This window comes from Dermatophagoides pteronyssinus, unplaced genomic scaffold (assembly GCF_027571235.1).
Source record: "Dermatophagoides pteronyssinus isolate colony J.1.1.1.1 unplaced genomic scaffold, Derpt_VIB-CSIC_2022.12 sq0009, whole genome shotgun sequence".
NCBI classification, from domain to species: domain Eukaryota; kingdom Metazoa; phylum Arthropoda; class Arachnida; order Sarcoptiformes; family Pyroglyphidae; genus Dermatophagoides; species Dermatophagoides pteronyssinus.
Window position 1 is genome coordinate 87,986 of NW_027461533.1, and position 12,338 is coordinate 100,323.

The following is a 12,338-nucleotide window of genomic DNA, read 5'->3' on the forward strand; positions in this document are numbered from 1 at the left end:
TTTTTTTCAATTTAAAATTTTTAATCTGGATCGAAATTGATAAAGAAATTTGACATTTTTTTCATTACAGGAAGAAGAATTTTCTAATAAATTAAAAATTTGTATGATTTGACGGTCAATTTGTTTTTGTTCAGTATCACTTGATGAATTTTCCGACGATAATTTGATAGAAATTTTTGCCAATCTTACAGCCATCGATTGAACATCATGGAAACATAAACAACCATCAATTCGTTGGATAAAATTACAAATAAATTCCATAATTAATAATGATAATGTTATTGGTGTAAAAATTAATATTCGATCCAATAATAAATTGATTGTTTTCATTGTAATTTTTCCATGTTTCAATAGATTACAATGCATTAATGGAAAAATATATGTCATCAATGCATTTAGATTATTTTGTAAAAATTCAACATTATCTTTATGGGATAAATTATCAATCATAATCCTATAGATTTCATCTTGATTTCGATATAGTTGATGAATTGATGATAAATCTTTCATTTGATTACCAAAACGATGATAATTTTGTTGTTGTTGATAAGATAATAATAGATGAAAATTTTCAATCAATATCAAATAATAATAATAATTCATATCGCTATTATGTAACAATATTTTCATTCTATCAAATATTAGTTCCATATAGCCATTTTCATTCAGAATATTACAACAATTTTTATCTAAATCTTTATCACAAGGAGTTTTAAGCAATTTGTTCAAACACTTTAAACCAATCGATTGATTTGATTCTAAAGAATTATCGAGGATTTGCATTGCAACTGGAAATAACTCGAAAATGTAATCACAGAGCTTTTCATAACTAAATTTACAAAAAAAAATCCCAAAATTAAAAAAAACTGATAACCAATTTGAACATTGACTCACCTTAAATGTTTGAAAATAAAATCAATTATATTCGAATTGCCCATTATTGTTGGCCATTCTTCACCATCACCAACATGTTGTTTCAATGTCGAAATTGTATTCTTCAATATTTTTCGATCAACATAATTTTCAAACTGGGATTTTTGATTCAATGATAAAAATTTTGCTAAAAATTTTTGCGATATTCGATTTAATCCCATCAAATAATCACATTGAAAAACAAGTGCGAATAACCATAATTTTTCTTGAATTTCATTCGAAATTGTTTGAAAATTATTCATCAAAGTAATAAGAAAATTTCCAATCAAATCGGCCAATGTTTTGATTTCATTCAATTGTCGGCTATGTAGTGTTTCAATTCTTTTATTTGGCCAAATTTGTTCGAGCAAAAACTCTAATAATTGTTTGATCGATACCGATTCATTGATAAATTCATCATCCGCTGATTTTATAATGATTGAAAAAATAATTTGTAAAAGATCTTTGAAATCATCAAAATTATTTGCTGTTTTAAGTTGTAAAATATAAGAATCAAGATTATCCATGCTTTTTTCTGTTTTGGTTCGAAAAATACTCTCCGAATTTGGCAAGCACTCTTCTTATTTTCGGTGTGTGTGTGTCTGAATTTACGATGCACACACAAAATCGTTCGGCAAAGGTCGTCCATAATGTACGAAAATTTTTTTTAATATCAAAAAGAAAATGCAGAATTTTCAAATGAAAAATTCATTTTAATCAAACACTTGAGAAATGAAAAAATCTCAAAAACCCAAAATATTATTAATCATTTTATTCATATTCATCGATATATAATGTAAACACACAAATTAACACGTGTCATGAAATGAACCAAAACGCGTGTGCCCCTTACAAAAAAAAAAAAACTTAAATTGGTTTCATTTTTTGTTTCTTTGAAGAAAAACTTGACTTTTTTTTCCATCATCATCATTGTTACTCTTGATGGTCACACACACGCCTGATTGTATCAATTTTGGTTACATCGTTCGATTCGATTAGATTGGATAGAAATCAAAACAAAACAAAAATCTCAAGCACCACTTCTTCTTTTTTTCGTTGATGCGGATATTGAAGAACGAAGAAAAAAATGATCCTTTTTTCAACCAAAAAAAACAAACTTAGTTCATATAAAATTCATTGATTTTTGCAAAAATTTAAAACGATGATGATGATTATAGCTAATTTTCTTGGGGGCAAAGCAAAATAGAAAAATCATTGCTAATCGTTTGAATAAACAAAATGAACAAAACCAGAAACTAAAAATCTGATATTATTATTATTATTATTAGCTCCGGCGCGGGGGAAATATTTATAAAAATAGATTCAGGATAAAGAAGAAAATTGATTCTATGGAATTTCCCACGTTATTTGAAAATCTTTTGTTTTGATAATGATTTTTGCAAAACATTAAAAAAATTTTATATAATTTTCATTTTGATGAATGTATGGTTGGTTGATTGGTTGGTTGATCTATTTTTTTTTTTGTTTAATCCATTTCCTTAAGACATATAATCTTCAATCAATCTTTTTGTTTCTATATAATTAAATTACAAATCAATTGATTCAGTAAGTTAGTTAGTTAGTCAGTAGTAGTCGACCTTAATAATCGAATGTAATCTTTGATCTTCTAATAAAATCCAGTTTTTGTTTTCCAGTTTCTTAATTTGTTTGTTTGTTCTCATTTCATTTCATTTGGATAATGAATGATAATAATAATGTGTAATGATATTAATTGTTTCTCTTTCTCTCTATATTTCTTTCATCAGTAATGATGATGATTGAATGATTTGTGGTTTGAACGCCAGTCAGAAAAATAGACATTGAAACAGACGAAGGAAGGAAATTTTTTTGTTTCAAAAAAAAAAGTTTTTTTTGTCGGACAAATTTTCCAACCACAACTCAACAAGTTGACCAAAACAAAACAATAATATATGTTTGGGAAGAGATGATTTGAAACAATGGAATTTTTTTTTGTGGCTGTTGAAATTGAATAGCATACATAACACATATCGTTTACCTTGTCGGTGTGACCTTTTTCCTTTCACAAACAGTTTTTCACAACATCGATCCTGAAACAAAATACCCTGATTCAATTGAAATCTTATACGATATCCATTGTTTCATTGTTTGTTCTGGTTTGTTTTGTCTGTGGTTGTAGTTTGGTTTTTCTTTCAATCAGGTTTCATATGTTTAGCCAAAAAAAATAATTTTTTGTTTTGGAAGTTCAATATGTTCACTTTTTTGGCTTGTTTTCGAACAAAAAAAACAAAACAAAGCTTCAGGTATCGTTGTTGTATAATTATTTCAAGTATTTTGTAATCATTTGTGTAGTTTTTTTTGTTTTGTTTTGTTCAATATGCTACCCGATGATATTTATATGAAACCGTAACAGCAAACAAACAAACGAAAAAACTTATACAAAATGATTTCTATGCATAAGTTTTTCACCTTGAATAATATGATGAAAAATTTTTTGTTCTCGATCAAAGTTTATCAAAACATTCAAATCAATCAAGATTTGTACAAAACACAAAAACAAAAATGAACAATGAAAAAAATGTAAATGTTTTCCAGAAAAAAAAACATGTCAAACATCGAAAAACAATCGATTGTGTGATATCGATCTATTGCAAAAAAAGAATATTATCTCATCAGTTCATAAAAGGTTCATTAAATGATGAAAATTGTTTAATTATGATTATGATGTGAAAAAACATCAAACAAACATAAGCAAAATGATAAAAAACAACAACATTAATATAAATAGGAAAGATTTTTCATTCATTCAATTTTCCATTGATTCATTCAACAAGATAATAGAGAGGCGGCATAACGTCAATGACAATGACAATGCCGTGTGTGTATGCTAACGTGTGTGTGTGTTAACGTCGGATTCAATTATCGGAAAATTTTTTGAATTGAAAAACTTTCCACAAAAAAAAGATAAATATTGAATATGCCTAGCTTATTATTTTCCTTTTATTCACTTCGATCAGAAATTCAAAAGAGAGATGAGCATCAGCAGTAGCAGCAGCAGCAATATGTTTTTTTTTGCGTGGGAAAACTATGGATTGATTGAATTGCGAATGAAATCCAAAATGAATGAATGGAATTGATCAAAGCTAATTGATTTGACCACCACCACCAATTTGTTGATGTTTATTGTGTTATTTGGCGGGATGCGTACGTTTTGACATTTGTTTGTTATGTTTAGTTTGTTTGTTTGGACAATAGAAAGTTTGTTTTATGGATTTTCATTTGTTCTTTGATCATCATTATAATTTGAAACAATCAATGGTTTTCTTCACTGAATAATAATAATAATCCCTTATGTAATTAGAATTTAATGATGATGATGATTATTGATTGATTTGGATTTGAATTTAGATTTCAAAGCTTTTTGTTGTTTTGATTTTTTTTTTGTTCTGATTTAATTTCGCTTGTTTGTTTGTCTATTTTTATCATGGCAAAAAACCAGAGAAAAGCAAAGAAAAAATCCACAAGAATTTCAGAATTCTGATTCTCATCATTATTTCGTTTGAAGCTCAGTTATTCTCTCTTCGTTATTTCTTTTGATTCCTCGTTTCATTTTTTTTGCTTGAATTCTTTTTTTCTGGTTGGTTGACTGAATTGAGAATGAAATTCTCCCAATGGACAATCCAACAACAAGCCAGAATATCATTTGATTCTGAAAAATAAGGGAATGGAATAGAATGGGCAACATTCATTCATTCATTTAGTTATTCGCAAAATGGAGAAATGAAAAAAGAAGAATTGCCCTGAAGCTATCATCATCATCATCATTATTTGTTGTTGTTATTGGAATGATAAAACTATTTCAACCTTACCCGACAAAATAAAATAAAACAGCAAGAATCACAAGAGAAAATTGTGATCGAAAAATGAAAAAAAAGAAATGAACAAACGAAAAAAGAGACCCAAAACGACAGAACAGTGTCGTTCAGACAAACAAACAACAATTTTATCTTTTAATAGGGATGTGGATGCTTCTGTTTCTTCGTTTGTTTGTTTGCCATTTTTCTTTTGCTGTTCTTGATTGATTTTTTCTTTTTCGCTGTCTTTTTTATTCTCTCGAAAAAACAACTGGAAAAAACGACCATCGAATGGGAATGGATTGACCATTTTTTCTTGTTTTTTTTTGCGAAACTATCATTTGACATTAGTTATTTGACGAATGAGAATGATTCCATTTGGATCGACTAAAAAGCAAAGAAGAAATTTTTTGTTCTTTCTGAAATTCCGAGAAAATAATGATGAATAAATTATTATCAATTTGACAGTTTTTGATTGGATTTTCCATTTCTTTCACTTGTGTGACATTGGAAAGATCCATTTTTGGGAGCATTCTTCTGTGTTCCACCGAACATCATTCTAATTTTGATTCAATTTTTTTTTGAATTGAATGTTGGTGATGGCCACCAACAACAACAACATACCCGAAAAAAAAAATAAAATCAATCCCCGTTATTACACATACAGAATAATCAGCCAACCAACAAAAAAAAAAATGATGAAATAAAATAAAATGTTCCTGTGTGTGTGTTTGAAAACATTATTTGAACATGCAGTTTTTCCAGTTGATTTTTTTTTGCTTGAATGAAATGTTTCAATTTGCTCCCGGCTATTTATCCTATTCGTTTTGTGCGTTTCGAGTTTTTTTTGGCTGCTCGAATAGTTTTTTTCCGCTCATTCTGTTTGTTCGCAGAATCCAAGTTTTCTAGTTCAATTTTTATATATTCTCTGGGTTTTTTTCGTTCATTCATTTTTTGGCCAAATAATAGTTTGTTTGATCGAACATTTGCTAAGCATTGGATTCTTCTATTTCTTTTTTTCATTATTCATTGGATTTATGATTTGCTTCACATCCTTATCAAACCAAACATTTTTTTCTAATTCAATTTTGGCTCCAATATCCGGGTTCCTAATGAAGAATTTGAAAAAATTGTATTCAAGAATTTTAATTAATTCTATTTTTTTCATTAACATTTTTAATCATCATCATCATCATCTGGTATTCAGATTTTCATACAAAATAATCATTGATTTTGGTTTTGGCAAAACAAAAACGAAATTCAACCCGCTAGCATCCTTTCGACCAAAAAAGAAAAAACAGTAAAAAAACGCAGTCTCTGTTTGCTTGTTTGTTTCGAGGCAAATCAAATAGTGAGAGAGAATATGTCAAACTCCGCCTCAAGTATACAGCCATCAGCCAATTGTAAATCGGCATTATTATTTTTCTAACAATTTTTTTCAGTTTCTATCAATGATGCTGCTGCTGGTTGTTATTGTTTATAGGGGAGGTGCGCTGCCATAGGGCATGAGATGTAATCATTTTGTTGTTGTTGTTTTGTTCACTGTCAATCATCATCATCAGTATTAAGCACAAGAAACGCCCACTTCTGTTTCATTTTTGAAACAAAAATGTCAGCTGATAAAGATGATGAGGATATATTAATTGGAAACCAAAAACAAAAATTGACAATTTTTCACAGAATCCATCATAGAATACACCAATGCAACGATAATTACATTCTTTTGTTTTGTTCTTTTGCTCAATTTAAATCGATCCATTTTAGTATATGCAATATTTCTTTGGATAATTCATATTTCCCTCAGAGAGAGTGAGAGATTCTAATTCTATTTCATTTTTATCTTCGTCGTCAGACAGAAAAAAAAACCTATTACCGTTATCATTATTCTAGAGAATAATTGGTTGAATAGGAAGCAAACTACAAACAAAAAAGCGAGGAAATTTTGATAAAATTTTTTTTCTGCCTAAAGCAATGAATTTCCTCATCATCATTTTTATTTTATTTTTTCTTTTTCGAGATGCCTAATCATAATGATAGCTTTGGTACGGGAGGAAAAGTGATCGGGTTTATTCGCGATTTTTTTAGCCCGAAAACCAAAAAAAAAACCGATTGTCTCAAACCGTTTTTTTATTCTTGTTTCTCGTCGTATTTGATGGGTGAAAATAAATTCAAAAATTTTTTGCTCATCATAATGATCTATATAGTGAAATGATTCGGGCAATGTTTGTTGTCGGGCGTCAGGCCAGCAAACAAAAAGCCCTAGGTCTTCCTAGCTTAGTTTTTGTTGTTGTTGGATGTTTGCGATTCTAGGATGTTCATCCATACATATAGCACAAACAAAAGCTAGCAGCAAAAGGAAAATGGTGTCCGTTTTGTTTGTTTTTCGGTTTCGATTTTGCTTCTGGTGATCCTGAATCATCATCCTGTGAATGTGCGCATTTTCCAAAAATATCTCCATTTGGTGGGCGTACACTGACCATATATTATTGGTGAATAAAAACCATTTTGGTACCGCCTTTTTTGATCCATTTTAAGGCGTGTTTTGAAAGACCAAAAACGACAACAACAACACTACTATCATCTATCTTTTGGTCTGTTTTTTGTTTCAAAAAAAATGATAAAAAAAAACCAAAGATCTATTCGTATGGTAAAGAATTTGAAAAAGAATTATGTCACACACAAACACATACGCAGATGATGAGAGAATCATACGATGAGATTTGAATAAATATTTTGTGTGTGTGTTTTGCTATGTTTACCTTGTAATTCTTTTCTTCTCTCTGTGTTTACTTTGATTTAAAATTCTTTTGGGTTATTTGTGACAAAATATTTTCCTTTTCTAATTTATAATCATTTCTTTTCATCAGCCGAAACAATTGTTCTTCATTTTCTTTACTGAATGTCTTCTGCTTTATCGTCATCATCGATTCATTGTGTTTGACAATCACATTCAAATAACTGTTTAGGAAAAACTAAAAAAATAATAACATTTAAAACATACAAAGCCTGAGAATTGAAGAGAAACCTGAAAATTTAAACATTAAAAAGTGTCAGCGAAAGAGAAATAGAGAAAGAAAGAAAGAAAGATATTGCAGTGAGAGAAAAATCATTCCAGTTTCGATCATCATCATCATTTATGATTCATTTCATTTCACATACAATATCTATCCATAAGCAACGATTTTTTCATATTACCAAGTTGACGCCTAAAGGCGTCAAGAAATGAAACGAAATACACATCATCAATCGAACCGAAACCGAATATTTTTTTTTCTGAATGAAAAATCGTAAAAAATCTCATCATCAAAAAATCTTTGGTTGTTGTTGTTGTTTCACTTTAATTAATTAAATGTCTCTTGTTTTTCTGTGGAAAAAACTTTATCATCTTTGAATTTTGTTTCAATTTCTTAGTTTTGTATGAAGATAATGTTTGTGTAATGTCAAATTTATTTACTTAGTGTCTTTTTTTTACTGGTTTTGTTTGTTTTTGTTTTTGTTTTGTGCAAAGTGTGTTTGTTTGTTTTTTGTTTTTCAATCAAATAAAAATTCGAGTTGTTTTTTTCAAAGAAAAATTGTTAATTGTGTTTTGTGTTTGTCAATCAATCAATCAATCTAGTCACGTCATCAGGTAAATCCATCACATAGCATCATTTTGCGTCGCATTTTGTTTTTCATCTGGTTCACCATGCTTATGCTCACCATTCAACAACAACAATGATCCGATTCGATTGATTTCAAAATATTTTTTGAATAAAATACCAAACAGACAGACAGACAGACAAATCTTTATTTATAGCAACGTCAAACAAACAACAACAGCAAAAAAAATGTCATTTCTAGCACTTGATTCCTGTTCATGGCAGGTAAGATTTATATTTTTCAATCAAATGAGTTTTCAATAATCCTGAATTCAAATTTTTGTTTTGTTTGGTGAACATATTGGTGGTTACCATTTTTATTAATCTCTTCATTACAATTATATTGATCATTTTGAAATGGATTTGAGGGGCATTAAACCATGAAATTAATTCCATTGTAAAATTTCAATTCAATTTTGTTTTGTGTGTTTTGAATGAATTTTGTTGCTATTTTGGTTTTTATGGTGAATATATAATTTACCAATCATCATTTTGAAAGAAAAAAACGAAGATAATTTTCCGTCTAAATACCCAATTTATCATTAGATAATATTTTTTTTGAAATTGAGATTTTCAATTTGTTTGCTGGTCGACCTTATGTTTTTATCATCATCCATATTGTGAAACCTTCTGTTCGTTTTTTTTAAATTCAAACAAATATCCTTTATGTTTTCATTGTACATACATAAAAGCCATTTGTTTGTTTGTTTGTTTGCATCACTCACTTTCGTAATGTTTCTATACAATGATCATTGATCACAATGAATAATTTTCCTATTTTCTGAACCCAACCAACACGAAAAAAATATGAATTTTGTTTTTTCTCCAATCTAAATCAAAAAAAAACCTTTTTTCATTTGCTTTGATCAAGTGTATTTTATTTTTACTGATATTCTCGAAATGATAATAATGATTGTAATGGATGTTAAGGGCAAATAGATCCCAGGAGATTATTCCTAAAAAAAGAAAAACACATATCACAATGATGATTTGATTCAGTTCGGTTTATGACTGAACATTCTTTTTGCATCTTTATTAAAAATGACAAATTATTATGATCCATTTCTATTCATTTATTTAATCGACCATACTGAAAATCATCATCATTCATTCAATGATTACGGTTACGGTCGATTAAGATTTTTTATTTTTGTTTTGTTTCAGCTTCAAAGCTGTGCTATGTTTAATTCTGTGAAAATAGTTTTTTTCCTCTTTATCAAAAATATTAATCTAATAAAAAAATTTGAATTCATAGTTTTTTTTTCAAAAAAAATATTCTTGTTTTTTCATGATAATTATTCGTACGCGTGTTAGTTAGCTTTGTGTGTGTGTGTTTGAATAAATTCTTTTCAGATTCCTCAAAATTCTGTCCTTTATGTTTTCTGGATCATAATAACTGTATTATCCATGAAGATTTCGCACAAGTTTTCAATCCAATTTTCAAAAAAAAATCTATCTATATCAACTCAAATAGTCATCATTATTATTAGTATTCCTAAATATCGACAATTGGATTATAAAAAATGATCCATGATCACACACATGGTGCTGTCACATTCATTCATCAAAACAAAAAACTCTTTATTATTATTAATCTCCAATCTTCTTTCTCTCTTGCTTTGGATTGCTCATATCATTTGTTTTTGTCATTTTGTTTGTCAAAATTTTTAAAATTTTCAACAACAATAAAAAAACAAAATCTTTATCACAAACAAAATTATTTGCGGAAATTTTCATTTATTTATTTGATAAACAAATTAGATGAAAATTCTCAAGAGAAATATTGGATATAGTTTTCATTCAATCATATTCATTTTCTTCATTCATTAGGATTTGAAAACAAAAGCAGTAAATACATGTTGTTTGTTTCTCAATCCAAATATTGTCCATTTGTCATTTTTGTGTGTGTGTATGATATTTTTATCCAAATTATCATCAATTGGGTTGATATTTGTTTTTGTTTTTTGTTTTCGGGGTTCAATCACACAACATTCATCAATCAATCAATCAAACTAAACCAGTATATTATTCTCAATTTCAAGCGAAAAAGAAAAATTTATGAATTGAGATTCAAAAAACCGAATAATAGGCTACTGCTGTTGTTGTTCCAACTGGATCATATCAATACAATCTCTCTCTCTTTGGATTTTTCTCTCCGGGGAGAATAATGGTGGAAATTAGTTGGAGTGAGAACACAGTGTGAATACAATAAGCTTTGAAAATTTTTTGCTGCTTTCCTTTTCATCATCATCAATTTGCATTCAAAAAAAAACCAAACCGATAACAAACATCTGATAATAGAGAGTAGTTATTGAGGAGAAGGGGGAAAGAATATGTAATGTTTTTTTTTGAAGGGGGATGAATATTGTTTGTCATTATTTTTATGAATAACAAGTTATTATTATTAAACATCTGAACTATTTTCTGGTCATGATGATGATATGATATGGTGAATATCAGTTCATTGTGTATGGTACTTTTGTTTGAAAAAATCTTTTGTTGTTGTTCCAATTGGATTGAAGTGAAAATAGTTGGTTCTATGTCTCTGTATGGTTGTTTCATCATGTGGTGTGTGTGTGTGTGATGTTCACACCTCGGTGTTTGTGTATTGGAAAATGGTGTTGAATAATAATAATAACGGTGGCCAGCACCAGAAAGATCATCATGATCAGTTTGCTATTTTCACCAGTTTTAGGTTTAATTTTGCACACACACATTCGGTTCATTTCCCATTATTCAACCAGAAAAAAAACTATCGATAATAAGCTTCTCTTTTATTTTTCTATATTTTCAATGGTGGTTTTCCATTCAAATTTGAATGAATGAATAAAAATGAGATGGATGAATGAATGAATGGAAAAAATACATCGTAGTCATCGTCGTCGTCATCGTTAATGACACTTTTAATTGAGTTGCAAATAACAACAACAACCAAAGAAGAAAAAAAAACGTAGGATATTTTAACATAATGATATTGTTCAAAAAAACCACCAAACACATGATATTTACACATAGACAAAAAGAGTAAATCTGATACAGTTTTCATTTTGGATATGGAAATTTCTTTTTGGTTTTTGTTGTTCATATTGCACTTGTGTTTTTCCAATTGTGAATCGTTTTTCCAATCAACTTGTTTTGAACGTGTTTAGGCATAAAAAATTTTCATAATTTAATGATTGGTTGTTATGGATTACTGAATGAACAACACCATTTGACTGACCAAACACACTTCTCAATGATTTACATCCTATAGAAATTCTGATTTTGAATGTCAAGTTTTGTTGATAGAAATGGTCAAGTATTTTGAAATGCTATTGACTATTACTGAATTAAATTGATATTGACCATGACTTTTTAGCGGAAAAAAAACATCAATTTTGATATGCTAAAATTTCTGTGATTTAGCCGAATCATGTTAATATAAGGAGGTAAAAGAAAAGATTTCAATTTGAATGTGTGTGGATTAAGGTTTGGTCAATGTTTTTAAAAATTTGTTTGTTTGAAAATGAAATAAATATTTTCAATCAAGATCAATCGAATCGATTTGATTTGATTGATCGAAATCTGGTAGCTATCTTTCTTGTGTTGCCTGTATGCATCAATCATCAATTTTTTTGGTATGATGACCCTAAAGGCCAAAACCATGTTTTCACAAACTTCTGATGAGATTTAAGGTCATAATGATGAAGGGTGGTAGTAGAATTAATTAGATTGAAATCAGTTTTTCAGGAGTAACACGCAAAACATAATAATAACATGAATTTTAATAACGTTACAACAAAAAAAAAAAACAAATTTTTTAAATAGAATTCAAAGATCATCTTGTTTGAAGCCCACCAGCATCGATTGATGATGATGATGATAATCATCAATCGATGGTAATTGATTTTTTTTTCATTCGTTCATCGAATCAAATCAAATATTTGATGAAATTCAAAAAAAAAAATCAAATATT

General features: G+C 28.5%; 2 protein-coding genes across 3 annotated transcripts in view; one reads left to right on the forward strand and one right to left on the reverse strand.

Annotated features, from left to right (window-relative positions):
- Positions 1-12,338, reverse strand: part of LOC142645292 (uncharacterized) — a 12,625-nt gene continuing 287 nt past the window's right edge. The window contains exons 2-3 of one of the 2 annotated variants that reach the window (XM_075821237.1): positions 895-1,514; positions 1-829 (exon numbers count right to left, since the gene is read on the reverse strand). In XM_075821237.1, the coding sequence (XP_075677352.1) occupies positions 7-829; positions 895-1,439 (1,368 nt within the window). In that variant the 5' untranslated portion in view covers positions 1,440-1,514 and the 3' untranslated portion in view covers positions 1-6. Of the gene's footprint in view, positions 830-894; positions 1,703-12,338 lie in introns of those variants that run through there. The other variant, XM_075821236.1, reaches the window with a different exon arrangement.
- LOC113795882 (uncharacterized) overlaps positions 8,301-12,338 on the forward strand; it is a 21,876-nt gene continuing 17,838 nt past the window's right edge. Inside the window, exon 1 of the mRNA XM_027346114.2 lies at positions 8,301-8,608. Within this exon, the coding sequence (XP_027201915.2) occupies positions 8,573-8,608 (36 nt within the window). The 5' untranslated portion in view covers positions 8,301-8,572. The remainder of the gene's footprint in view (positions 8,609-12,338) is intronic.